Source organism: Myotis lucifugus, unplaced genomic scaffold (assembly GCF_000147115.1).
Source record: "Myotis lucifugus unplaced genomic scaffold, Myoluc2.0 scaffold_102, whole genome shotgun sequence".
NCBI classification, from domain to species: Eukaryota; Metazoa; Chordata; class Mammalia; order Chiroptera; family Vespertilionidae; genus Myotis; species Myotis lucifugus.
The window spans coordinates 4,234,587-4,260,244 of record NW_005871150.1 but is presented as its reverse complement, the minus strand read 5'-3'; the positions used below and the strand labels follow the sequence as shown (position 1 = coordinate 4,260,244).

Here is a 25,658-nt window from a genome sequence, read left to right as displayed (position 1 = left end):
TATCCAGGAATAGAAGACCACTCCCTTGTAGGGCAAAGAACATCTACAAAACTCTGCAGCTAGCATCACACTTAATAAGACTGAATACTCTCTCCTTGATTAGGAACAAGGCGAGGACATCCACTTCTACCATTCCTATTCAACCTCAGATTGAAATTCCCTAAAAAAGAACTAAAAGACTTACAAATTGGAATAAGCTGTCCCTATTTGTAGACAACGTGGTTGACTACATAGAGAATCCCAAGAGATAAACCAAAAAAGCTCCCAGAACTACATTGGTGGTTGAATTGCAAAATCGTACAGCCAATCTGGACAGGGGTTTGGTGGTCTCTCATAAACGTAAACCCACCCTGGCCATACGACCCCGAAATCCTGCTCCACGTGTGTGCCCCACGATGGATTTCAGTAGCATTGTGCTCATTGGAAGCAGCTAGTCTCCAAAGGTTAAATACTGTCTGATTCTATTTCTATGACATTCTGGAGAAGACAGAACAACAGGGACAAGGAACACATCGGTTGTTGCCAGGGATTAGGGGCAAGTAAGGAGCACCATAGGGTTTTGGGGGCGATGGAACTGTCCTATCTGACTCCATCCTGATTGGATGGCGGTCACACAAATCTACGTATGTGTTAAAACTCATAGAACTTGTACATCAAGAAAGGCCTTTGCTTACTGATTAACTAGGTCGGTTCTGTCCAGTAGAACTTTCGGAGGGGATGGAAGTGTCCTATACAGGGTGGTGGGGCAAAAGTAGGTTTACAGTCATAAGTGAAACAGTTTATTCTTGTATGATTATTTGTTAATTATTGTATTTTTCACATGAGCAACTGCAAACCTACTTTTGCTCCACCTTGTAAATGCTGTGCCCAATATGGTGAATACTAGCCCATGTAGCTATTGGCGAATACTATATGTAGCTATTGTTGAGTATCTATATGTGCTGTGCCCAATATGGTAAACACCCAGGTAGACACTGAGCACTTGAAATAGAGGAACTAAATTTTTAATTTGGTTTAGTGATTCAAGTTAAGTAGCCGTGCGTGGCTAATAGCTAGTGTATTGGACAGAGCAAACACAGGTGGTTGCATAATCATTGTGATCCTACACAGCAAAGAAAGTTCATTTTTCATCCATTCATAATAGACAAAAGAGAATACGACTGGTTTGTATGTTTTAACATCAGGATATTATGATCCCCACCCCCTAGTTTTATGAACACTTTATTAATAAGATGATCTAACTTCCATGAGATGATGTGTGGCGATGACGCTGAGGATTGGCCTAACGTCAGCTGAAGAAGTTAGTGGATGAGTAGAAGTTGGTGATAAGGAATGTGTAGAGGAAATTAAAGCCCAAAGCATGTGGTTTTTGTCGTTGACAATTATTTGACCGTTTTAAGTGCTGAAACCACTGTTTCCACCCACTCTTTTGGGTACTGAAAATACAGCCTGAATCCTGTTCACTTGCTTGTCAGTGGAAATGGAAACAGAGTAGACATGAGGAGTCAGTCTAGGGCAAGCATGTCAAACTCAAGGGCTAACACGGGCCAAATAAACAAAGCCCGTGGCCCACAGGCCTCGAGTTTGACATGCTTGGTCTAGGGCGGGGTGTGCAACCTTTTTGTGAGTGCGTGCCAAAACCAGCAAAATCTCTGACTCAAAATTTTTCTGCGTGCCAACCCTAATTTTTTGAGAACATGTTACGCCTACTTGATATCTCTTAAGGCATACGTATGTGAAGAACCTTGAAGAAATAATAAAATTCATTCGAGCAACAAAAACACAGTATATGATGATGAGAAATACATTTATTTTTTAATGTATACATGTACACTGATAGTCCGACAGAAAACTTTATGACTCCGTTTTATAGTATCAGTGGGACTTTTGCTGCTGCATCACTGATGACAGAGATTTTACATCAGGTTTATATTTCGTGACCTTCAGAGATATGCACGAGCTACTACTTTCATCCGTCAGGCTACTCCTATTACAAGACTTCACAAAATTCATCACTGAGAACAAAGATTCACAAGCGTATGTGGATGAAACCAAAACACTGGTCGGATCTAGGAAGGCAGGGAGAGTTAAGGCAGAAGCATAGAATTGCTCTTCCCCTCTCTCGTCAATCCATGTCTATGGTCTTTAAGATAACTTGTTATGTAAAATTATTTATTTATCTAAGCTGCACCTACACTGAATTTATCTGAAAAATAAAAAAGTCGATATTAAGAAAAAAATTGTAAATGGAAGATTATAAGAGAGGGTTTTGCGTGCCAGCAAAAGTTACTGGCATACCATATTTGGCACGCGTGCCAGGGGTTGCCCACCCCTGGTCTAGGGCCTATTGAAATGTCAGAGAAGTAGCCCACAGAAGGTCCCCCACTTCCCTGAAGTGTGTGTTGGGTTAGGGCTTGTCCCGCCTGATGGGCTCCACTGAAGCTTGTGGGAAATACAGGGCAGCCAGGTGCACCGAGGGCAGAGTGGGCTGGACATGTTTGGCCAGTATTTCTCCTTTTTTAAAAAAAATTATTTTTATTGATTTCAAAGAGGAAGGGAGAAGGGATGAGAAATAGAAACATCAGTGATAGAGAGAATCATTGATTGGCTGCCTCTTGCACTCACACTACTGGGGATCAAGCCTGCAACCTGGGCATGTGCCCTGGCGGGGATCGAACCCTGACCTGGTTCTTAGATCGACATTCAACCACTGAACCATGCTGGGCGGGCTGGCCAGTGTTTCTTACCCTTACACTCTGTCTGGGCTTAGTTTGCAATAAGTTTTCCCATCTTGTTCATAGTTTTTTGGGGAAATATTGTGATACCTTCTTCTTGTGTGTGTTTACTTTTCATTCCTCAGTTAATTGGAAGCACCTTGAGGTCAGAGGTTAGTTCTATAGATATGTCTCCTTTTTAAAAATAGGGCAGCCTTGGCATCTTCCATAGTTTCCCCCCCGATCTCAGCTTGCAGAGTTGGAATGCAACCCACAGAGAGGATCTTGGCCGTAATTAAATAAGCCGGTGATAAGTCAATGGTTCTCAACCTTGGCTGCACATTAGAATCACCCGGGAATCTTTTTAAAATCCTGATTTCTGGGCCTCATCCTCCAGAAATTCTGTGTCTTTGTTATGGGGTGTGGCCACAACATTAGTAACAAAGAAACAGAATTTCCGGAGGATGAGGCCCGGAAATCAGGATTTCAAAAAGATTCCCAGGTGATTCTAATGTGCAGCCAAGGTTGAGAACCACTGGCCTAGAGGGTCGGTTCACATGTAAAATTTGGAAAGTAATGTTGAGTGATGTTCAATGGAAACAGTTTTTTAAAATTTTTCTATTAAGACAAAAAGCACCGTATTACAGAGTTTAATATATAATATATGGATTTCAGGGACACTGGAGATCAGAATCTTTTCCCCCTGCATATGGGCTCCCTCGGACATACCATGTACATAGTGGAAATACTGCGTACAGATGTCTGAGATAGACTCAGCTGTGATTTTACCCGGGAGTTCAGAAATGAAGAGCCCACACATCCAAATGCTATTGTGATGAAATTATAATGGAGAAGGGTAACGGCTCATTTTCCCATAGTTTCCTTACAGTTTAATAGCAAAACTTCACATTTAAAAATCTGTCTTTTTAGCTGAAAACTCACAGGTTCTCAAGTTTTACTCACTTTACTTTCATTGTTTTGTTCCTTGTCTTCTGTGGACATTGATTAGAAGAACCAAGGGTAGAAAAATGGTTTATACCGTAGTAAATGCCGTGTAGAAGAATGGACATCTGCCTGCTTAATGGATAATATCTGACCCGAAGTGCATCCAGAGAAGTGTTAGGGTTTAATTTTCTTCTAGTAAGTTCTACAAGCAATGGAACCATGTCTTCCCTGAGAATCAGGACACCTGGGTGCTGGTTCTGGCTCTGGGACCAGCTCTTACAACCTTGGGCAAGTCAGCTTCCCCATTGGACCCTAGGCTTACCCTCACTCAAATCATAATATACTAGACTAGAGGCCTGATGCACGAAATTCGTGCAGGGGGCTCGGCCCTCGCAGCCCAGCTGCCTTGCAGCCCCACCCACTGGTTGTTCCGCCATCCCGTCTAATTAGCATATTAGCTCTTTATTATATAGGATGACTTTCAGTATCTGCTGCAGCTCTAAAATGTCATTTTTCTGTGTTCCCAGTCCTCTGAGGATTGATCTGATCCAGAGACTTTTAAGAATTTTAGTAACACAGAACCGCCTGCTCTTCACTCTGTATTCATCCAGGTGCTCTCTGATACTTGTAGGGAAACCAAGTGTAGTTGGTCTTTACCTACTTAGTTTCCTGGTCTGTACCTGTTGCGTCTAATTCAACTTTAATTGCAATGATTTCTTCCTCCGTAACAGAAATGCACTTAACTGAGTAAATCCTGGCCTATAAAGGCCTTGGAAACTTTAGAACTTTCTGTTTTTTCTAAAACCACTTTCGTTGATTTTTTAATGTGTGCCTTTTTATCAGCTTGCATGCAACCAGGAAAGTCTGATCTGTTATTGGTGCCCAGGGTTCTGTTCAGAGGATTTCTCCTCTCTTTATTCCTCACCTTGAACTACTCTTCTACCCCGGGCACGACTCTGAATGCCAGACACTCCCCACGGCACGGACAGTCTTGGGGTAGATGATGGGCGAGTACTTCTGGGAGTGAATTTCTGCTGGCAACCTAATATTTCATGCTGGGAACTTTGGACAGTTCCTCTGTGAAACAGAAACGCGCTTCCTCCCTCTGCTCCTCTCTGCTTCTGGTTGAATCGCTCTCCGCATCTTGTTTAGGGTCTTGCAACAGGCTCTTTCCTTGTCTGAATAGCTATCTTCTCTCTTTGGATACATCCTGTACCCCGTTGCCAGAGTAACCTAAGCTTTCCGCCTCAGTAGCATCACCCCCTGTGAAAACCCTGGATGCCTTTCTCCTGCAATCTCACCTTCAACACCTTAAGTCAGCCTGACCGGCACTTTACCTGTCTCCTTCATATGTCCTGCCATGCTAGCCAAGCTCGGTGGCCACCGGCCATTCTCCAGGACGCCTGAACTCTGTAACCCACGTGGTCTCTGTGCACACTGCCTCGCTGCCTGGACAGACACCCCTGACCTTTCTCTCCCTCCCCTTTACTCATTCACCTTTGGAGCCCACCTCCGCTGCCGTGTCCTTCCTGAAGCGCTGGCCATTCCTCTCCACGTTTCCTCACCATCTCTCTCTCCTATGAGAAATCACCACCTTTTGTTGTTGTTGTTGTTCTGATGGAACTCCTTCCCTGAATGAGTCAGAGTGACTCAGATAGTGATGCAAAACTGAGGCTAGATGCTGTAACTGCCTCATCTTTATCCTCACCTCAGCAACAAGCAGTGTCTTACCCGTTGTCTTTAGTACGTGTTTGTTGACTTGAACTACATTGAATTAGGGTAGTTTACTTTATAATACTGCACCAGATTAGGATTTTTCCCCTCTGGTATTGGTACATTTTTTGCAAAGGGGAGAGAGCCTTGGCATCGCAGACTTCGGCCTGGTGATGGGCGTAGGCAGAGAAGTCCCTGGGGGAAGCAACATCTGAGCATACAGTCAACATGAGCTGCCCTGAGCTTAGACATGCTTGTTTGTTGAGAACTCGGGGTTCATGTAGGGGTAATGCTTCTTAGGGAGGAGACTTACTAACGGCTATAACTACTGCCAAGTGCAGTTCATGGTAAATATAAGGTGGGTCATTTTCTTACCCAGTAAAGACTGTTCTTCATCTGCTGTTAGGCCCTTCTTGCCTCCTCTCCCTCAACTTCCCAGTAGGAACCTCAGCCCCAGGCAGACCCACCTCATGTTTCCTCACCTCCTTCCCATCAATATCCTCATACCTTGGTTCATTGGTTTCTTTGTCCAGGTCATTCATCCATTCATTCATTCGGTACATATTTATTTAGTACCTCCAGGTGACGAGGCACTTTTCAGGAATACATCTGTAAACACAAAGCACACAGAAATCCCTCTCTTCATGGAGCGCACATGCTAACCAGCAGCGCCCGTTCTCTTTTCTCTCATCTCTCCAGGTCCTAGGTCATTGTTTCAGCCCAGGTTCATATATATACACATTGATTGATTGATTTCAGAGAGGAAGGGGAAGGGAGAGAGATAGAAACATCAATGATGAGAGAGAATCATTGATTGGCTGCATCCTGCATGCTCCCTACTGGGGATCGAGCCCGCAACCGGGGCATATGCCCTTGACTGGAATCGAACCCAGGATCCTTCAGTCCGCAGGCCAACGCAAACCAGCTAGGGTTCAGCCCAGGTTCTTTCTCCCGAGTTCTTAGGTGTGCCTGTTACCTCTTCTCCCTTTTGACAAACACTGTCTTGTATTCTTTGCACTTTTTATGTGTGAGTATCTTATCTCCTGAGTTGCATTATCAGCTTCATGAAAGGAGAGACCATGTCATCGGTTCATGAAAAAGTTTGCACGTACCAGTAGACATGCTCCTCATTGTCTAAACTGTCTCACACATGTGCAGTTAAGCACCCAGTGAATATTTTTAATTGATTCAGGGTATCCGTTGCTCCCTACTTTATCAGGTACAGTAGCTCTAAGATTAGTGCTACAGCATTACTCCCCAAAACAGTTTTTTAAGAGCATGGATGGCAGTGTCACTGTGTGGCGCTACTATTTGATCTTCTGCCGAGGGACCAGCCCAGTGCCAGGCACAGCCTCTGCCCACACCTCCCTGACGGAGCACAGCACCTCTGCAATGTGCTGTATGAGTTCTGTAAATCTTTACTGCAACTCTGACGCTGTTATTAAAAGGAGCATGAGGCGCCAGGGCGAGGAGGAGGGCTGCTGGTTGTGTCTGTAGTTGATTCGCGAGCATATCTCTCCATCACAGGCTGCGATCTAACACATCGGAGTGTCTTTCCTGCCTTTATTTCGGTGTTGAGGCTAATAGGTGTCCATTCATAAAACCCATCTCGCTGTTGGGAGGACCACACCATGAGCTTATGGTTATGGTTTTGTCCAATCAGTTACACTCATTTGACTGCTCATGTAGTAGGAGTCTGTGGATTGAGGCTGGAGGTCAGTCCATCGGGCGTTGTGGACCCGGGCAAACACGGCCACAAGGGGAACACAGCCCGTGAACCTGACCTCACTGGCCTCATTCACGTGCTAACAAGGCGAATGGGCTTCCATTTAAATTTAAAAATTGAGCTATGGGTTTTTTTTTAAATGGTTTCTCCTGGTTATTTTATTATAGGAGTCGAGAGGCAGTATGTGTGGTGGTTAAAATCACAGACTCTGGGGCCTCCTGCCCCAGATTCAAATCCTGCCTCAGCCACCTGCCAGCTGTGGGAGCTGAGGAAGGCGGTTCATCTCTTTTTAAAATGGGGAGAATAATGGTTCTTAGCGTATTGGGTCCTTGTAAAATTTAGATGACTTTCTGCATATGGGCATAGTAGGCCTATAAGTAGACGGAAGCATACATGTTTGGATATTAGAAAGTTTGGATACACTTTTCTTTGTATTTTTCCATCCCTTTTCTTTGAGTATTTGGTGTGTTTTTTTTCTTTATTCACTTGTTTAATCTTTCCTATATCATAGAGGAAACTTGAGTTCTTGGCGACCAAGAAGTGCTCCCCCACAGGCTCTTACATTGCCAGACCAAAGATACCTGTTTAGATGTTCATTTTGATCCGCCTGTTATATAGCGGCATCACTGCATTCTTCAGGTGTGTGCTAGGCATGCTTTCTGACCCGATGGCCATCACACTATGCCTGACAGGAATGGGCCGAGTGAGGTGGATTTAGGTGGATTTATAACTAACGACACACCCAACTCACAGACAGTTGAGTAAAGCTGAGATGCCGGGGTAGGAGGCCCAGGTGCTGGGCCACCGGCTCCGTCTACGGAACGGATGGGGACCTAGGTGACAGAGCAAGTGAGAAACAATCACACATTGGAAGGGAACATCAAGAACAAACCATCTATATAATAAAAACGCAGTGGTCATAACACTGTAATGACCAAAGACTGGTCACCAGGAGGCTGCGCGCGGGTGGGCGGGGCCATGCGATTTCGCGCACTGGGCTTCTAGTTTCTGATAAAACATACAAGGCATCATGGAGGACGTTTTTCTTCTTAAGTGCCTAAGTAGGACCTGAGTTAATAGTTCATGTGAAGAAATCTGACACAACAGCCAGTAACCTGCTGGCGTCTTAGACCATGTGGCTATAGAGTCCAGAACCAGGGAGGGAATAGGGCCATGGGTGGGACTCAGCTGGAGTATACCCGCTTCTTCCTACAAACATTGGAAGAGGGAAATTGATAACGCCAGAGGGGGAGCCGTCCATGGAGACGATGGGGCAGAGGGTCTGAACGTGTCAGGGGGCTGCAGGAGCTGACGAAGCTTTATTGAATAATGCTGGGACCAAACGTACCACTTGATCGACGAGTGAACATAGAGAGTGCATGCTTCGTTCTACATGTCCCAGAGTGTGCGCAACTAGAAGAGGTGACTTGGGACATAGGGACTGGGCTGTTATTTGTAGATATGGGGTGAGTTATCAGGCAGAGGGCGTTACACATTTTCTCAGCTTCCCAAGGGGGGTGGGGCTCACTGGGTAGGGTTACACAAGAGTTGTGCACTGGCTCGGGGGAGACCGGGGCTCGGGGAGGAGGTGCCGGGAGACAGGCTACGTCCCAGGAGTTCGGAGAGGATCTGATCCTGGTGGGGTTTTAGCCTGGGGGAGGTTTGGGAGAGTCTTCCCGAGGAGTCTGTTATATTTTTGCTCTTCCCAGCTCAGATTCCGCCCCGCACTTTGTTTTCATCGTAACTTAGCTATGTGTCCGTGAGGCTGTGGGAGAACTGGCTGTACGAATATCATCTGCTCCCCAAATCTGTTCGGTTTCTGGGGGTGGGTTAATTTGCCGGCATCTCTCTGGTTCCTGAATGGAGACCGTGAGAGGTGCCTGCTTCGGTGGTGTTTTGCTTGGGGGAGTGTGGGCAGTGTGATTGCTGATACAACAGAACTCATTTCTGTCTGGATTACTCTTTTCCTCTCGGACTCCATTTCTCTCTGGTTTTGATGTGATTGCTAACATCTCTATCACTCTCTCCTCTCCCCCACTCCCCCCTTCTCCCGAGATGTTTGTGTTATTTCTTGTCCTCCGGATGGAGGCAGATCGTGTTCTCTGTGGTTCTGCCGAAATAAGTTCCTCCATGTGTCTGTGTGTCTAAGTGTGTGTGTGTGTGTGTGTGTGTAAATACAATACGTACACGTGCATATGCGGGGGTTACTCAGCGTGGAGCGAGTAGTGAGTGGGGTACAAGCAGTGCAGCCCAGGGACGTTTTTACTCAGATGTGTGATGGATTTTATTATTTTATTTTTTTGCCTTACTGATCTCAGACGTAGACATTTTTTTAAGGCAGATGAAGCAGCGATGTAAAAAAATCCTATGAATCACACCACCGTGGATTTCAGTTGTGTTGTGAGCTCAGGAGAGCCTCACGCTGAGAGCGAGTCCCTGACACAGTGACCTCATTCCCAGCGCTGCCTTCCCGGCGGCTGCTGTGGCCTCTGCTGCGAGGCTGCTGGCTGGGCCGCCGCCGTGAGACCCAGGCTTGCAAGGACTTGTACGCAACTGGAATTTATAGCAAAGGGCTCGCTGCAGCTAAACTTTGATTCAGGGCATAGTAGAATGGCCTGGCACACACAGGAGGGAGATCCGTCCTTCATGACAATGAAAAGCCAGCCGAGAGAGAGAGAGAGAGAGAGAGAGAGAGAGAGAGAGAGAGAGAGAGAATGTGTCAGGTTTATAATTACAGACTGGTGAGTATATGACACCAGATCAATTTTCATGTGTGTGTTTTTCTTTAAGCATCCGGAGGTATGTGCCCTTTTTCCTGTTTTAATGATTAAAAAAAAAAAAAGAGTTGGTGCTAATGCATGCAAGGCGTCCTGGGCCCCTTGGAGAGGAGGACGTGCCCCCGCAGCCTGGCCTGGGGTCCTTCCCCAGCCCGCGTCCCCGCAGCGCACAGACAAAGGAGCCTGCACACACCAGGGCTGGAGCTTTTCTCGGAGCGATGACTCATTCCAGCTCACAAAGGATTCTGGGCAGGGTAGCGAGGAGTCAGGTTGGCTGATCCATCCCTATGACTTCACTTTGCAGAGAACGAGGCGGAAGAGGAGTGACACTGCAGATTCCCGCGGCCCTGCAGTGGGATGCTGGCTCGGTGCCCGTGGCTGTGACCCGTGGCACAGGCTCGGGGCAGCCTCCCGCCGTGCCAGGCAAATAGGATAAAAGGACAGAGGATCCCCCCCTAACATTGTCACCAGCCACGTCTATGGGCAAGGCCTTGGTCAGGTGCTTTTGAACTGAACTGGTGCCCGTATCTCGAGCCCTGACTTTTGAGAAGAGCCGAGAGTTGTAAAGTAGACCCGCGCAGGTAAAGTACCGCTCCCCGCCGTGCCCCCGGCCGCCCGGCTGAAATGCTCATTTCGGAGGTTGTGACTCGCAAGTTCACTCTTTCTTCTTATTCCAGATTCTAGGACGTCCGTTTCTGTCACTGGCTCCTCCTTGCGCCTGGACGCAAACCCCTAGCATGCGCCAGGCTTTAGCGCCAACGCTGCCGGGGGATGGAGCCAGTCCAGAAAGGGCCAGGTAGGTCGCCCCCGCTTTTCCTTCCAGAGTGGTTGTGTGCGTGGAAATACGGTCAAATGCCTGCTGCCCCTACGCTGAGGGTGCACTGTCCTCTGGGGAGCGGTCTCGGTCTCGCTGTTGCAGTCTCCGCAGCCTCAGTCTCGAGCCATCCCGATGCCCGATGCCCCCGGAGTCTGCCCTCCAGGGCCAACCTCGCCGGCGTGGTGTTCCAGGGCATCAGCTCAGAACTGGGAAGTTAGGCAGCACCAGGATATTCACACGGGAAATAATTAAACTGCTTCAGATTCCCATCGGCCGAAATATCTCTTCACTCCTCTGATGGAGGCCTTCAGGAAATGTTATTTGAAATGTTTTCTTCATTAATCTGGCCTCTGAAATGTGAGGCGTGAGTTGGCCTGTTAACCTACTCGCATACTGAAGTATTATACTGAGATCCAAGAGAGCCTGGTTTATCTGCTCGAGATGGTTTGGACCTCACTCGCATCTCACGGAGGCTACTGCTACCCAGTAGGGGAGGAGGCGAACTTCATCCGATTATGGCAGGGCTGTTTTCTTACAACAGCCATGGGCTTTTCACACAAAGGCTTTTTTATTTAAAAAAATTTTTTTCAAATAGTGAGACGCTGAAGTTGGGTCCTCAAAAGCAGATGACAGGCCCCGCTGCCAGAGTGAAACTCGGCACATCTAGAAGCATGGTTTTACCACCCCATGAAGTTTACAGCTTTGGCACTTTTTTTTTATTAAAGACGTTTCTGAGAGCGTTAAATCCCTTCTGTAATTTGTAATAATAATGAGAACGTTGGAAAATAAGGCAAGCTGTGTATTGGCTGGGCTCCTTGAACATCGCTGTCCTCTTTGCTCTCATGTCCGTCCCATAACTCACCCTCTCCCGGGAGGCAGGGAAGCACCGTCCTCCCTCATGGTCCATGACGGCTCTTCTTCGGGTAGCACTTGTGTGCATCTTCGAAGCATGCTGAGGATGTTGGATGTTTCAAAGGATGTTTGGTCAGGAAAATTACAAGCATAATATGTTGAGAATATCCTATATAATAAAAGGCTAATATGCAAATCGACCGAATGGCAGAATGACTGGTCGCTATGATGCGCACTGACCACCAGGGGACAGACTCTCAATGCAGGAGCTGCCCCCTGGTGGTCAGTGTGCTCCCACGGGGGGAGTGCCACTCAGCCAGAAGTCTGGGGCTCCTGGACTGCAAGAGGGTGCAGGCTGGGCTGAGGGACACCCCCCTCCCCCCCGCAAGTGCACGTATTTTGTGCACCGGGCCTCTAGTGATTATATAATGACCCTACACTCATCGATTCTACTCATAATCGTATGCTCTGCCCCCCAAAAGGGCCTTGCCACCTGCGAGAGGCATGGGAAGGGAAAGTGTGTTTTCTTTAGAACAACTTTTAAAAAATTATCATAATAGACCGTCTCTTTCACACAGAGCTCTCCTTGGTTACTCTAACTGGAAGCCTTTTTTCAGTCTTCTCATGGCATTCATTTCTCTCTCTCTCTTTGTGTGTGTGTGTGTGTGTGTGTGTGTGTACATATATATTTATTTCCCCAAAAATGTATATACACTGTAACAGCTGATAGCTCAATTTTGAAAATTAAATGTATTTTAATAAACACTGCCTTTATAATTATTCAAAGTGTGTATACATTTTGGGGACCATATATATGTAGTTATATATTAATAAATTTATATGACAATTGATTTACTGGTCATTCATGTCTGTTCTTGTTATATGTCTTCTAAGGGTGTTTTAAACAGTTACTGGAACACGTTACAATTGCTTGTATTCTCACACATTTATATCCTGTTTCCCCACCTCAGTGGTAAGCTCATTGAAGGCAGGGATCAAGAGTTATGCTTTTGTCTACAATTCACGTCTCCCGGAGTTCCCTACACATGGAAACCATTCAGTAACTAGTTGATTACATTTGAAGCGTGTTCATTTGTCACAGAGGGTGGGAATGGTCTGTTTTGTGCACGTGGGGAGTCTTGGTGGGGTGGAGTCGTGCTGAGGCCGGCCTCAGGGTCTCTGCATGTCACTGTAGGAAGGGGGCTTGTTCTTCCTGAGACGGGGCTGCGGACAGTGCCTCACCCTGCTCGTTGAGGATTGTTATTTTAAGAAAAATGTAGAGGTGAGCCCTTACCTGTGGACATTGATGATGGTTTCCTTAATTAGGAAGAATAATATCACTGGACAAGCCACCCTGAAGTAAGGAGTATGCAGAACTCTGGAAGTTTGTGTGGGAGATTTTTTTTTAATCCTACAAGACATTTTGCTTAGAAGAGAGAACCAAAATGACTATTAGCATCTCAGGTGGCTTCCGAAATGACTTGATTCCTAGTGCATTGATCTTTAGTACTTACGTAAATGCTGAGCTTCCTTTTTCCATTTTTAAGTAAAAGATTGGCCCAGCCAAAATTTTGAAAGAGACCAACTTTCTTTGATAATTTTTTATATTCTTATAACTCTTTATTCATATTTTCCCCCATCCCATAGTGCTCTTCTCTCTCTGAAGTCCCTATGCAATGAATGTTTCTCATTTGCTTTAAGACCATTTTCTCCCAACCCAGTAATACATCCCAAATGCTGTATGTTTATATCTATTATAAATATTAACTTTCCTGCCTCCCAGTCAAAATATTCCATTCGCTCGGTGCACATGCTCGCAGATAAGAATCAAGAGGTGAGCAATCTGACTAAACGAATTAATTCTAGTGTAAGAAAGACCGTTGCCCCTTAGCCTTCCCACAGATGTCTCTGGTGTGTGTGTGTGTGTGTGTGTGTGTGTGTGTGTGTGTTTAAAAAAACAGGGTGTTGGTTTTTTAGGACCAGATGATTTCCCTCTTGGTAGAAATTCAAACACCATATAAGAGTATATTGAATAAATTCAGATGGGCTTGGGGAAGACAGTTTTAATACTAACTACCACTTACGAAATATTTATTAGGTCTCAGGGACCGTGTACGCACTCACAGCCATTATGTCATTGAATCCCCTCAGTGACTCTATGAAGTAAACATCACTGTGTATACTTTATAACAGAAGAAAAAGAAGAAATCAAGACTCAAAAAATTCATTTGCCATCACTCACACAGCTCCTGAGGAGCAGAGGTGGGCTCTGAACCTAAGGTTTCGATGACAAAGTTCCTGGCCTCTGCTGCAGTCTCGTGATGCCGAATTTTGGAGAGAAAAGTTACTTCTTGGTACAGTGAGTTGGGAGTTTTCCCTGTACTCGTTCATCCCTGTATGCACTATGTAGTTCTTTCATAAAACCCCCATGGCCGTCGGAAGGGCTAGCCGGGTGTTCGACTGTTGGGGAGTCGGCAGCAGCCATTCAGTATAATTTTGTTGTAATTTGGGAACCATCAACATACACATATTCAAACTGTATTTAATTAGGCCTTCTTGTTCTATTCCAATTGTATTTTACAGAAATCAGTCACAGTAACATTGTGATTCCTAAGCTGATGAGGCAAAGGGCACAGTTCTGAGAAACAGGCATGGCGATTCTAACTTACAAAGAGGGGACAAGGATGACCCTGGATTCGAGACGGATTTGTTCATAGCGTTGAGAAATCCCATCCGTGGGAATCGGAGCATCTCATGTCGCTGGTGTTAGGCTGGGTTCTGCTATACAGTGGAGGTGGAGGAGAAGTAAAATAGGAACCGAGGTCCCATTCTCCATGGTGTCCTCTCAATAAAGTAAAGGAAGACAGTGTCTTCCACAGGAGCTCGTTAGCCAATGCTTTACAGAATGGCATGGCATCTGAGAGATCTTGTTCAGTGTTGTCCGCGAGGACTGGCATTTCATCACGACTTCATCCTTGGTGGTAAATGGGTTTCACTTAGTCCTGGATGCAGGACCAGAGAGCGAGGTGGAAGCTGGTGATGGGAAACATCTTGGTAATTAGCAAGGTCTTACCTTGCCTTGTCTATATATGTAGTACCTGTTTATTCAACAAACCTGAGTGCCTGCTCTGTGTCTAGTACTCTGCTAGGCACACGCCACACTCAGGTTGTAATGTGGAGCCTTAGCAAAGGTTTGAAGCATGTAACCTTTTTTTTTAATCCTCAGCCAAGGATATGTTTTTATTGAATTTAGAGAGAGAGGATGGGAGAGAGAGAGAGAGAGAGAGAGAGAGAGAGAGAGAGAGAGAGAAAGAAAATTGATGTGAGAGGGAAACATCAATCAGTTGCCATCCATATGTGTCCTGACCAGGGATTAAACCCTCAACCTAGATATGTGCCCTGACCGAGAATCCACCCTGCAACCTTTTGGTGCATGGGACGATGCTCCAGCCAACGGAGCCACCCGGCAAGGGCTGAAGCATGTTGCCTTTAAGCTACAAATCTATTGCAGTAGCAGATGGTCCCAAAGTGTTAGCTGTTCATTAGAGAGGATGTCAGTTATCATCCTAGTGAGTGGGCTACGAGGCCTCACCCACCACTGTCCACTAACTGCCTTCTCTCCCTGATCCTCCACTTCTTCTGGCTTGTCTGTCTCTGCTTATTAATGAAAACTTGTAGACTGGGGAAGATGAGGGTCTCTCTTGTAAACCATTGACTTGTCATATCACCTGGCTGCATTAGACACCTCTCTGCATTAGACAGAAAGGTTTGGGTGATGTGGTAGACATAACCCATTTGCGTGTATGTGTGTGTGTGGGGGGGGGGTGGCGGGGTGTGCACACGCATGCATGCCGCCTCACTGGCTCTTGGTTAAACCTACTGTCATTAGAAGTTTCTTAGTATGTCAGAGCTAACAATGGCCACCATTGGCTTATTATTAACAAGAGCTTCGTATGTACATTGTCCTTTGAATTAAAATAATTTATTCAAATAATAGCTTAGGAATGGGACCTTTTTAAGAGACCCATCAAATGTTGAAATACAACATTCACAAACTTCAGAGAAGTTCTTACAGAATTTCTAAATGTTCTGAAATTCCTTTTCACGCCAACTTTCCCTCCATCGACTGTTGCAATGAGGGCTCAGCCTTAGATTTCTGAAATCGGTGGCCTTTAAACCAAACGTACCATAAATTGATACAAAGCGCCTTCTTTCAATGGCGGTTTTCTTTGAAATTCCACATACAAACATTTGAAAGTCAAGCACAGTCATTCGGTTTCACGGGAGAGGTGGCAGCCTTGGGCTCCTGGGCGCCGTTCGCTCTGCCCCCCGAAAGGGCCTTGCCGCCTGCGAGAGGCCTGGGAGGGGAAAGCGTGTTTTCTTTAGAACAACTTTTAAAAATGATCGTAGTAGACCGTCTGTTAAAAGAAACCGAACGACATTTATCCATAAAACCGGAGTTAATAAATTGAACTAAACTGTAAAACACAAGATTTGTCTGATGCCTTGCGTCAGAGAAGTTGTTTGCTTAACCCCGGCGAGCTCACGGGTTCCCCAGGCCCACGGGTATTTAAGGTAAAACTTGGCCCATTAGTAGTTCTATGACTGGTTTGTGGAAGGGAATAGAGTTGTATTGTCGCTGTGCGCCTGTACATTTTACAAGCATGTACGTTTTACAAGCAAGTTGGACCGTTTTTATGGGTCGCAGTATCTGCTCCATGTGGTAATTTTATGGGCATCTATAATTGTAACTTTAGTGTTAATTTTGGCAGCTCAGAGAACAAAAACAGGCTCACGTTGGTCCCGAGGAACAAAGCGGAGCAAGGCTTTGCACTGGAAAGAGTAAATGATGGAGCCTTTCTCAAAAGGGGACAATTAACAGCCCCAGGTCTTGCGATTCTTTTTAAAATCCAAGCCTACCCTCTCAGATTGGATGGGCATGAAAACAGGGTCTCCTGCAAGATGGAGACACAGCTAGACGGGAGTTCTGCGCTGGGTTTCTATGCCTTGATGTGGAATCTGAGCACTTGAGAGCCCAAAGGAATGAATGTTTGAAATCATTTCCTCAAAACTGTCATCTCCCGGATGAGGAGCCGGACCCAGAGTGGTCATTGTGTTTGGTTGTAAGAGACTGGGCACGTTCACAGTGATCCCCGAACCTCCCAGTTACAAATCAGGTCAGTTTCAGAGCTGCACTGGGAAGCATGAACTTCATTAGGATCACAGGTAACTGTTCGATCTGGAGGGCAGAGTACATCGGCTTTTATGATGGAAAATAGTCCTTAGCAATAAGGAGGGGAATGGGAATGCTGGTGCTTGGAAAACCAGATTACTTGCAGAAGGCTGACATGGAAGATGGACTCCGGAGTACTTTAAGGTTGCCGTTTATTATGTCGTAGCGCCTTATACGTTAGTATGAAGATGGTCACTTTAGATGGAAGAAAATCGAGTTATGTTTGCTCTTTTACTAAGTCTTTTGGAAAACTGTGAGTATGTCTTGGGAGGCGATGAATGAAAGTTGGAAGTCACATCTTCTTAGGAGTCGTGTTGTCCTCCCTCATATGCAGAGTTCCGGTACAGAGGATCCCAATTAATGACCGAAAGAGAAAATGGGGTTCATAAAGACGGAGCTTTATTGCAGGATGGTTGGTAGAGTCCCCCTTCCCCAAATAGAACCAAGATTGGGACAGTTTGGGAACTTGAGTACCTCAAGGTATTGGGTCGGTGATAAGCACTCAGATATATTTCTTCAGAGGATGAATTATATGGGAGAGAATTTTTTGAAAGAATTCCAGCTAAAGGAACTGGCCGAAAGGTGAATGGGAGAACGCAGAGAGGGGTTTAAATAGTAAAAATGTGTGCATGTGAGGAAGCTATTTCTGAGGCGGTAACTAGCTGCAGACAGTAAAAGCCAGAGGAAGTCAGCATGTGCCCGATTCTTGCCAGTCGTCGGACCCTCCGTGTCAGTTGCCTGGGAGACTGTAAGAGCCACCGGTTTGTCCTCCACCGTCGCACAAGAGTGGTTTTCTGTCACAGCGATGTCGCGTAATTCCTCTGTGTGAATGCATGCAGTGGTTCCTCGTTAGCATCAAGAATAAGATCAAAGCCTTCTGCTCAACCAGGATCTGGCTTCTGTTTCCTCTCACCTCACCATCAGCCTGCCCCTGCGGTGCCAACGTTCGCCTGGCACCCCGGGCTATGCACGCTGCGTGCTCTGCGCAGCTCTCTCCCACCTCCCGCGTGGTCTCCATCCTCCGCTCCGTCATCACCACCGGGCCGATTTCTCCTGGTCCTTGTGTGTCTCATCGCACCTTAGATGGAAGCAATCTCCAAGTGCTCACCGAGGTCTGTTAACTCTGATGTTCAGTGCTCTTACAAGCAAAGACGTCTTCCTTCGATGGTAACATTTTCACGCCTTCTCACATTTTAAATTCACTTACCAGAAATTTATTGAATGCTTGCTCCATCCAAGGCACCGTGCTTGGCTTTATCTGAATCATCCTGGATTTGACAAGTGTTCCCTGAGGACGGTACCTAAATGGATGTTTGTAAGAAAATAAAGCTGGAATAAAACCTATTTACCCCTTCTTGTTAGAACAATAGGACGGCATTATCGCAGTTTAGAAAGAATTTGTTAGCCTACAAAGTAGCTATGAGTTTTTAGATGAGTTGTCTTTATGAACGTGTTCGGGACTAATTGGGACAGTGGAAAAATGTATCCTATAAATTATAGACAAGCAGCAATTCATAGTTTATGCACAATGTGGTAGTTTCTTTAGATGGTGATGACCAACAATGTTTTAGCTGTGTTTATATTCCCTTGTTTTCTTTGGGCGTAAGTGTGGTCCAGTTGGAAGAATTTTCTAGTAGTATATTTTAACAATGACTAGATGACTCAGGAAGCAGGTCTGATATAAGATCTACGGTAAATTGGAATAATGTGTTATGTTGTTTAAGAGATACCTATGATTTCTTTAGTACAGATCTAAATGCATGCCCTAAACCATCACTTAGTATATAATTATGTTTCTATGGTAACTGCTCTGTTTGGGGGGATTATTATTAATAGGGGGAGTCTTAGAAATTGCATATAAATTAGGTATATTTGATCTTCTGTTCAATTTTGTTTGTTTTTCAATTATTGATTAAAATATGTTAAGAAAATCACAATCCTTAAAATACCCTGAGAAAGTCCTTGGATTATAATGTTATAAATGGATATTCATTCATTCCACAAACATTTATGATCTGCATTATTCTCGGCCAGGGATTATTCTCGGCCAGGGGTCCTCAAACTATGGCCCGCGGGTCACATGCAAATACAAATATTGTATTTGTTCCCGTTTTGTTTTTTTACTTCAAAATAAGATATGTGCAGTGTGCATAGGAATTTGTTCATAGTTTTTTTTTAAACTGTAGTCCGGCCCTCCAACGGTCTGAGGGACAGTGAACTGGCCCCCTGTTTAAAAAGTTTGAGGACCCTGTTCTAGGCGCTGGGAATGTGGTGGGAACGTGGCTCATGTTTCCTGCTGTCCAGGAGCTTACGTTCTTGTGGGAGAGACAGACAGTACACCAGGAGACACACACACACACACACACACACACACACGCTCGGCATGAAGACAGCAGCCGGGTAACAGTCTGGGTCCAGTTCCAGTGTGTGTGGTATTTCCACACCGCCAAGCAATTCTCGGGCCCCAGGTGGGGCGCGGTGGGCTGGTCCCAGGGGTGGGCCGGCAGGCTCAGACCCTGCGGCCACTCAGGCCTGGCGAGGAGCTCCGGTCTTCTAGGCACAGTTGGCAGGCACTGTAGGAATTCGTGCAGGGAAGTGGCGTGTGTTCTATGCTTTTCTAAGAAGGCCTGGTTGTTCTGTAAAGAGAGCGTTGGGGCAGGAGGGAAAGCTGGTCACCAGCCGTTAGGTTGGGCGATGGGGGTGTGGAGCAGGGATGGAGGAGAGGGAAGGGGCTCGGGAAGCCTTTGGACTGAGAGAAAACAGGATTGCCGATGGGGCTGGGGTGGGAGGGAGTGGATAGTAATGTATCCTAGTGCGGTACGCAGATGAGGTGACGTGGAGATAGTCACTTAGGGCCCCCGCATCCCATTTTGTCCAAGTTAAAAGTCATTGCACATACTCTTTATTAAAGTGGGGCTGAGTTTTTTCAAAGCAGATGCAATCCAGACACTTAAAGCATGCTGCCTCTTCTATTTATTTGGCTGCAATGAGTGAAAAGAAATTTGCATAGAAGACGGCATTTGAACTAAACAAATAATTTCAGCCAAAAGCATCAGGGCGAATGTGACCTAAACTAGTTAAGTTTGCTAAGGGTTATTTCTTTTCTACAGAGAGACCAAGTTCCCTGTAACTTATACACAATCAGAAAATAGACCTGCATTTTAAAAATCATATTTAGTAACTTTGTATGTTTGGTCTCCCGAGACGTCCTTCATTGTGAAGGCTCACAGGTCAAAGGTCCTGGGGCCGGCGGGCTGTGACCTCCCCCTTTGCCAGCGGCCTCACCTCTCGTTCATCTCATTTACAGAGTCATTCCAGGTGACGTGGGGCCCACCTGGCCATCCTAGCCGCTCATCAAGGGACCTGGCCTCCGTGCCCTGGTCCTCTCCTGCGGAAGGCGGAGGGAGAGAGGGAAGCCCAGACGAGATCTCTACGTGGCTGTGGCTGAGCTGCAGGCCCCCGAGGGAGGGGAGAGTAGGACAGGTGTAGCTCCCAACTCCCACCTGTCCTCATCCACCGCCACCACTAGTTCATCTTCTACACATTAGGCCAGGGGTCCTCAAACTACGCCCGTGGGCCACATGCAAATACAAATATTGTATTTGTTCCCGTTTTGTTTTTTTACTTCAAAATAAGATACGTGCAGTGTGCATAGGAATTTGTTCATAGTTTTTTTTTAAACTATAGCCCGGCCCTCCAACGGTCTGAGGGACAGTGAACTGGCCCCCTGTTTAAAAAGTTTGAGGACCCCTGCATTAGGCTTTAGAGCAGGGGTGGGGAACCTTTTTCCTGCCAAGGGCCATTTGGATATTTAAAACATCATTCACGAGCCATACAGAATTATCAAATTAAAAATTAGCCTGCTGTATTTGGCCAAACATTTAATTAACTCACCCCTAATGCTCTTGCGGGCCTTAAACGGCCCGTGGGCCAGATGTTCCCCACCCCTGCTTCAGAGTAAGATTTTGCTTAAATTTAATGGTGCAACAAGTTTTTAAATATTTAAATTTACTCATCTAGGGATGGACCCCACTGAGGTGGTCCATCCACATAATTCTGTCATTTCTGAATCCCCAATATGAACGGAGGCTCACCAGCCAGTGGGTGAGACTCACACCACAGCACAGCCTGAAGCTCCATGTTCCAGCCCCCACCCACTGCCACCCCAGCAAATACTTACAAGACTCCCCCAGGGGCCTTCTCTTTGTGACACTTACGTCCCAGAGGCCCCAGAGCTGGTGGGTTCTAAGTTTGGTGGGTTCCTGGCTTCTGCTGGTGTTGACCTCTGCTGGCCTCACCCTGTTTTGGATTTGAGTTCTCCTCACTCTCTCTGGTTTGGGGAAAATGTCTTACACTCTCCCCATACCCATCTGGCAGAGAATCGCAGCTCAGCAGAGCTGATGGGGTCTCCCAGGGATGCAAGAGCGAGGGGACCATTGACTTGAGCTGGGGGGGGGAGGGGGGAGCAGGGCAGGGAGGCGTTCAGGCCTTTGACAGTGGGATCCTGCTGCTGCGTCCGGTGCACCTGTTAGACTTGCCCCTCATCTGGTGGTTTTCATTCCCAGGCTCTGTTGCCTGGTTTCATCCATCACACCATTTCCCACTCAGTCCGTCGAAGCAGGGTTCGAGTTGTTTCCCAAAGGGCCTCTGGACTCCATCAAACTCGGGGTTGCGCTGGGCACAGCTCTAAGTGCCTGACAGTGAGGGGGCTGCCCCCTGCCCACGCCCAGTGCGCCCAGACACCTTCCGGGAATGACCTGGGCTGGGTTCTGGCTGGCCATGTAGCTTATTAAGAGAGATGCATGCTTAGGAAACAGAGAGGAAAGATTATGTAAGTACACGTGGGAAATAAACTTAGCTCACAGACATTCTGCTCTGCCAATGGCTTTCGTCCTCTTCCTGTAGGGCCTCTTTCAAGTGAGACCTTACAGAGCCCCAAAGTCCGAAACAGGGGACACCTGGGTGCCGGGAGCAGACTTTCCTGCTCTCCCAGCCTCCCCCTCTGTTGGGGGCTAGGAATTCTCGGAGCGGAAATCAGAAATCACCACCCTGTGCCGTAGAGAAGAGACGTGGGAGTGAAGACCTGCACTGCCTGTTGTCATCTCCTCCAGAGCCCAGCCAGATAGCCCCTGGCTGCTGGGGTCAGCCTCCCCGCCACCACTCTTAGATGCAAAGTAAACGTGTGCAGAGGCCTCAGCCCCTCCTGGATGTAATCTGCCCTCTCCTGCCCCCCAGCCCAGGCTTTACCAGCCACCAGTCATCTTTCTGATTCACGTCTGACTGTCACTCCTGACGTTCCCTCTCTGGCTCACCATCCCCCATAGGATGCAGGCCTTGGGCACTCGGCTCTTTCCTCTGCCTGTGCCTGCACCCCTGTGGGCCCTCTCTACTCCCCAGAAACACCTGCTGGTGGGTTCTCCCACCCCCTTCAGCACCCTGCCTCCCAGCCACCCACACACTCCTGCTTCAGCCCTGGATTCAGGCTACAGGTCCCCCATAAAACCTCCCATTTCCTGCTTCTCAGCCCCACCCCCACCTCCCCTCCCTGCTCCAGAGTTGGGGCTCAGCTTCCTCTGGTGCACCTTGAACTTTGGTCTACTTACTTGTCTCCTCCACTTGAATGGGAACTCCTTGGGGCAGAGGTGTTGGGGGGAGAGGCCTTCTTCATGTTCCCAAGCTCCCAGCAGATGCCTGACCCGAAAGGCAGTCACCTTTTGAGTGAATGAATCCTCGTTGCCAATAAATGCATCCGTCCCGATGCAGATGCCAGTTAGTAAATACATCGGCTCCAAGTTAATAAAAGCGGAGATCGTTGCCCAAAGCCCCGAGCCTTTCAGTGCTGCGTCTAGCGAAGCCAGTGGCCGGGTTTAAAGGCAGGTTCTGTGTGTCGAGGCCCCTGGAGCTCCGCTGTTCTGTGGGAGTCTTTCCACCCGAGTGGACGGCCTGCGCTTGTGTGGACAGCGCCAGGGTTTGGCGTTGGCCGTGCTCACCACACAGGGGCAGGTGTGGTCATGGGAGGGGCGTGTGTGTGAGGTGTGCGTGTGACAGGTGGCTGGCTCTTTGAATGATCTGCTCACTTGTGAACATTGTCTTTCTGCAGGTGATGTGTCACCAATCAGTATGTCCCCCATCAGTCAATCTCAGTTCATTCCACTGGGGGAAATCCTTTGCTTGGCCATCTCAGCAATGAACTCGGCACGGAAACCCGTCACCCAAGAGGCCCTGATGGAGCACCTGACCACGTGCTTCCCAGGTAATGGGAGACGCAGGGAGCACTCGCCACGCGGACGCGGGCTCTGGCTGCGCCCGGACTGCGCACGGACGCGTCCTCTCGTGTTTGAATCTAACGGGGGAAAATCGTTGCCAAAAGTGACCAGGAACTTTTCTTAGTTTAGTAATTAAACATTAAGGCACCTGGGTTACTTCAAAAATAATTTGCCTTCTTCAGCTATAATACTTTTTTAATTGGCACTGAGCGAAAGAAATTAAATTGGGATCCGTGAGGAATTCTGGCAGAAACTCCCGAGATTCCATTCAACCTTTGCAACACAACCTTCTTTAAATACATGAACATCATGAGTCCTGGGAGCGAGTCAGAAACAACTGAAAATTTTAGTCCTAAGGGATTAAACTACAGAGAAAGAGAGAGAGAGAGAGAGAGAGAGAGAGAGAGAGAGATCACGATAAATGTATCCGGCATGTTTACGTCATGGCCTGATGAGTTTTAAGAACACGGTATTTGGTAAATTAGTTAAGATCTCATTATGACAGAAAAAATGAAATGTTTTCTCTTAACTGTTAGAATAAGACAGTGGCCCAGCTGCTGTGTGGACGGCCTTGGCTGCCCCCAGTGCTGGAAGCTCTTAGGAATGGGGAGGAGCTAAAGACTGTGGCCCCATCTCCAGGAGGCAGCCCACTTCTCGGCCCCTCTATGTTATCCCCTCTCCTCCAAAAAGTAAGGCCCTGCCAGAGTTGCCAAACCTCCTGCTTCTTCAAGAGAATCTGGAAATGCAGTTTTATGGGGCATCTCTACGTCATCCTAAGTATTGGCAGTCGTGTGCGGGTAGATTTTACCCTGGGTGTGCCGATGACACGCAAGCCAAGGAAAACACATTATTGGGCCATCAGTTTGTCAGCTTGACTTGGATGCAACCACTACCTCGATGAAAATAGAGCTTACTCACGTTAAGCACAGACGCTTCACATCTTTTTCATTCAACTGACAAGAGACCTTAGTAAATACAGGGTGTCCCCCAAAAACATATACGCACTTTGAATGCTCATAAAGTCAGTGTTTATTAACATGCAGTTCGTTTCCAACATTTAAAAGAACCTGCAGAAATGAATAATTTTTTTTCAGTGCCTGTTTTCAAACTCATGACCGTCTGGTCCAGGCACTGCTGATAACTCGAAGCAATGGAATCGCAAGCATCAACAATCATTTCGTCCGATACTTGTGTGCCCTCAATTTGTCGACTGTGCTGGTTTTGTACCTTAAACTTTATCTTTTATGTGTCCCCATTAAAAAAAAGTCTACTGGCACTTTAGGATAAATTTTCTTTGTTCAAAGCTTAGTCTTCCTTCACCCATTATTTCAAATCAGTTACACCCGAAAAGGAGTGAAAATTAAGTGAGTTATCAGCTGTTCAAGTGTGTATACATTTTTTGGGACACCCTATATAAGCTGTTGGTTGTATCAGTTAGTGTTTGCTGCAAAAAAGCTGGGTAACAAACAATCACGGAACATCAGTGGCATTCAGCGATAAACATTTATTTAGCTCCAGGAGTCAGCTGATTCAGACGGGTCGCAGCCAGGTGGCTCTCCACCTGCACCCCATCCTCTCAAGCAGAGTCCAATTCTGTCTATTGGGGTGGCAGACGCACAAGAAAGCCCAGCCAGTTGCACAAGGGCTTGTCAACCCTTTGGTGATGTCACACCCAATCACGTGTCATTGGCCAAACTCACAGTCCAGGCGTGGGAAATGCACATCACCATGGGGGAGGGCAGAAAGACTGCTTCCAAACGAAGCAGGGATTGACCAGATTGAGTCTCCCCACTTTTCCTGGTGATGTGTTCTCCTCTGTCAGTTTCTCAGTTAATGTGTGTGAAATGATGTGTATTGTTTAAAAACTCTAACACAGCGGTTCTCAACCTTCCTAATGCCGCGACCCTTTAATACAGTTCCTCATGTTGTGATGACCCCAACCATAAAATTATTTTCGTTGCTACTTCATAACTGTAATTTTGCTACTGTTATGAATCGTAATGTAAATATCTGCTATGCAGGATGTATTTTCATTGTTATAAATTGAACATAAAGCATAGTGGTTAATCACAAAAACAATATGTAATTATATATGTGTTTTCCGATGGTCTTAGGCGACCCCTGTGAAAGGGTGGTTCGACCCCCAAAGGGGTTGAGACCCACAGGTTGAGAACCGCTGCTCTAACAGGATCCCACCCTGGGAACCTATGAATTGTCTTAAGTTTTATGCCATTTTCCCATCTCTGATCGTCTCTCCTTGTTAACTTCCAGGCAAACCCGTTTCCTTTCAGTAGGAAGGTGAGAGAGGGGTTAGGTTGGGTGGAAAGCTGGTCTTTGTTGTTTAAGCCTCAAAACCTGAATTCCTGATGAACTTCGGGGGTAGAATCGGAAAGTGATGGGACAAGCAGATGTTAACAGTATCCATCACAAACATACCTCTTTCAGGTGACAGATGACCCCCATGGATTTCTAGTGGGGCCCTGGCTTTCATAGACAATTCAGAATGGCAGTCATTATACTTGGGGGGCTTACAAATAAGATCATCATCATCAATACCAGTGGCTTTCAGGGAAGGCTTGTGAAATGCACAGGTAGAAGGCTGGGAAATGACTGAA

The 25,658-nt window shown here is 46.7% G+C and overlaps 1 protein-coding gene across 2 annotated transcripts in view; it reads left to right on the top strand.

The window, feature by feature from the left end:
* Positions 1-25,658, top strand: part of STOX2 (storkhead box 2) — a 103,302-nt gene that overhangs the window by 58,766 nt on the left and 18,878 nt on the right. For both annotated transcript variants that reach the window (XR_002830191.1, XM_023757204.1), the window contains exon 3: positions 22,878-23,030. Coding sequence is in view for 1 of the 2 variants with exons in the window: in XM_023757204.1 (XP_023612972.1) it covers positions 22,898-23,030 (133 nt within the window). In the remaining variant the exon portion in view is untranslated. The remainder of the gene's footprint in view (positions 1-22,877; positions 23,031-25,658) is intronic.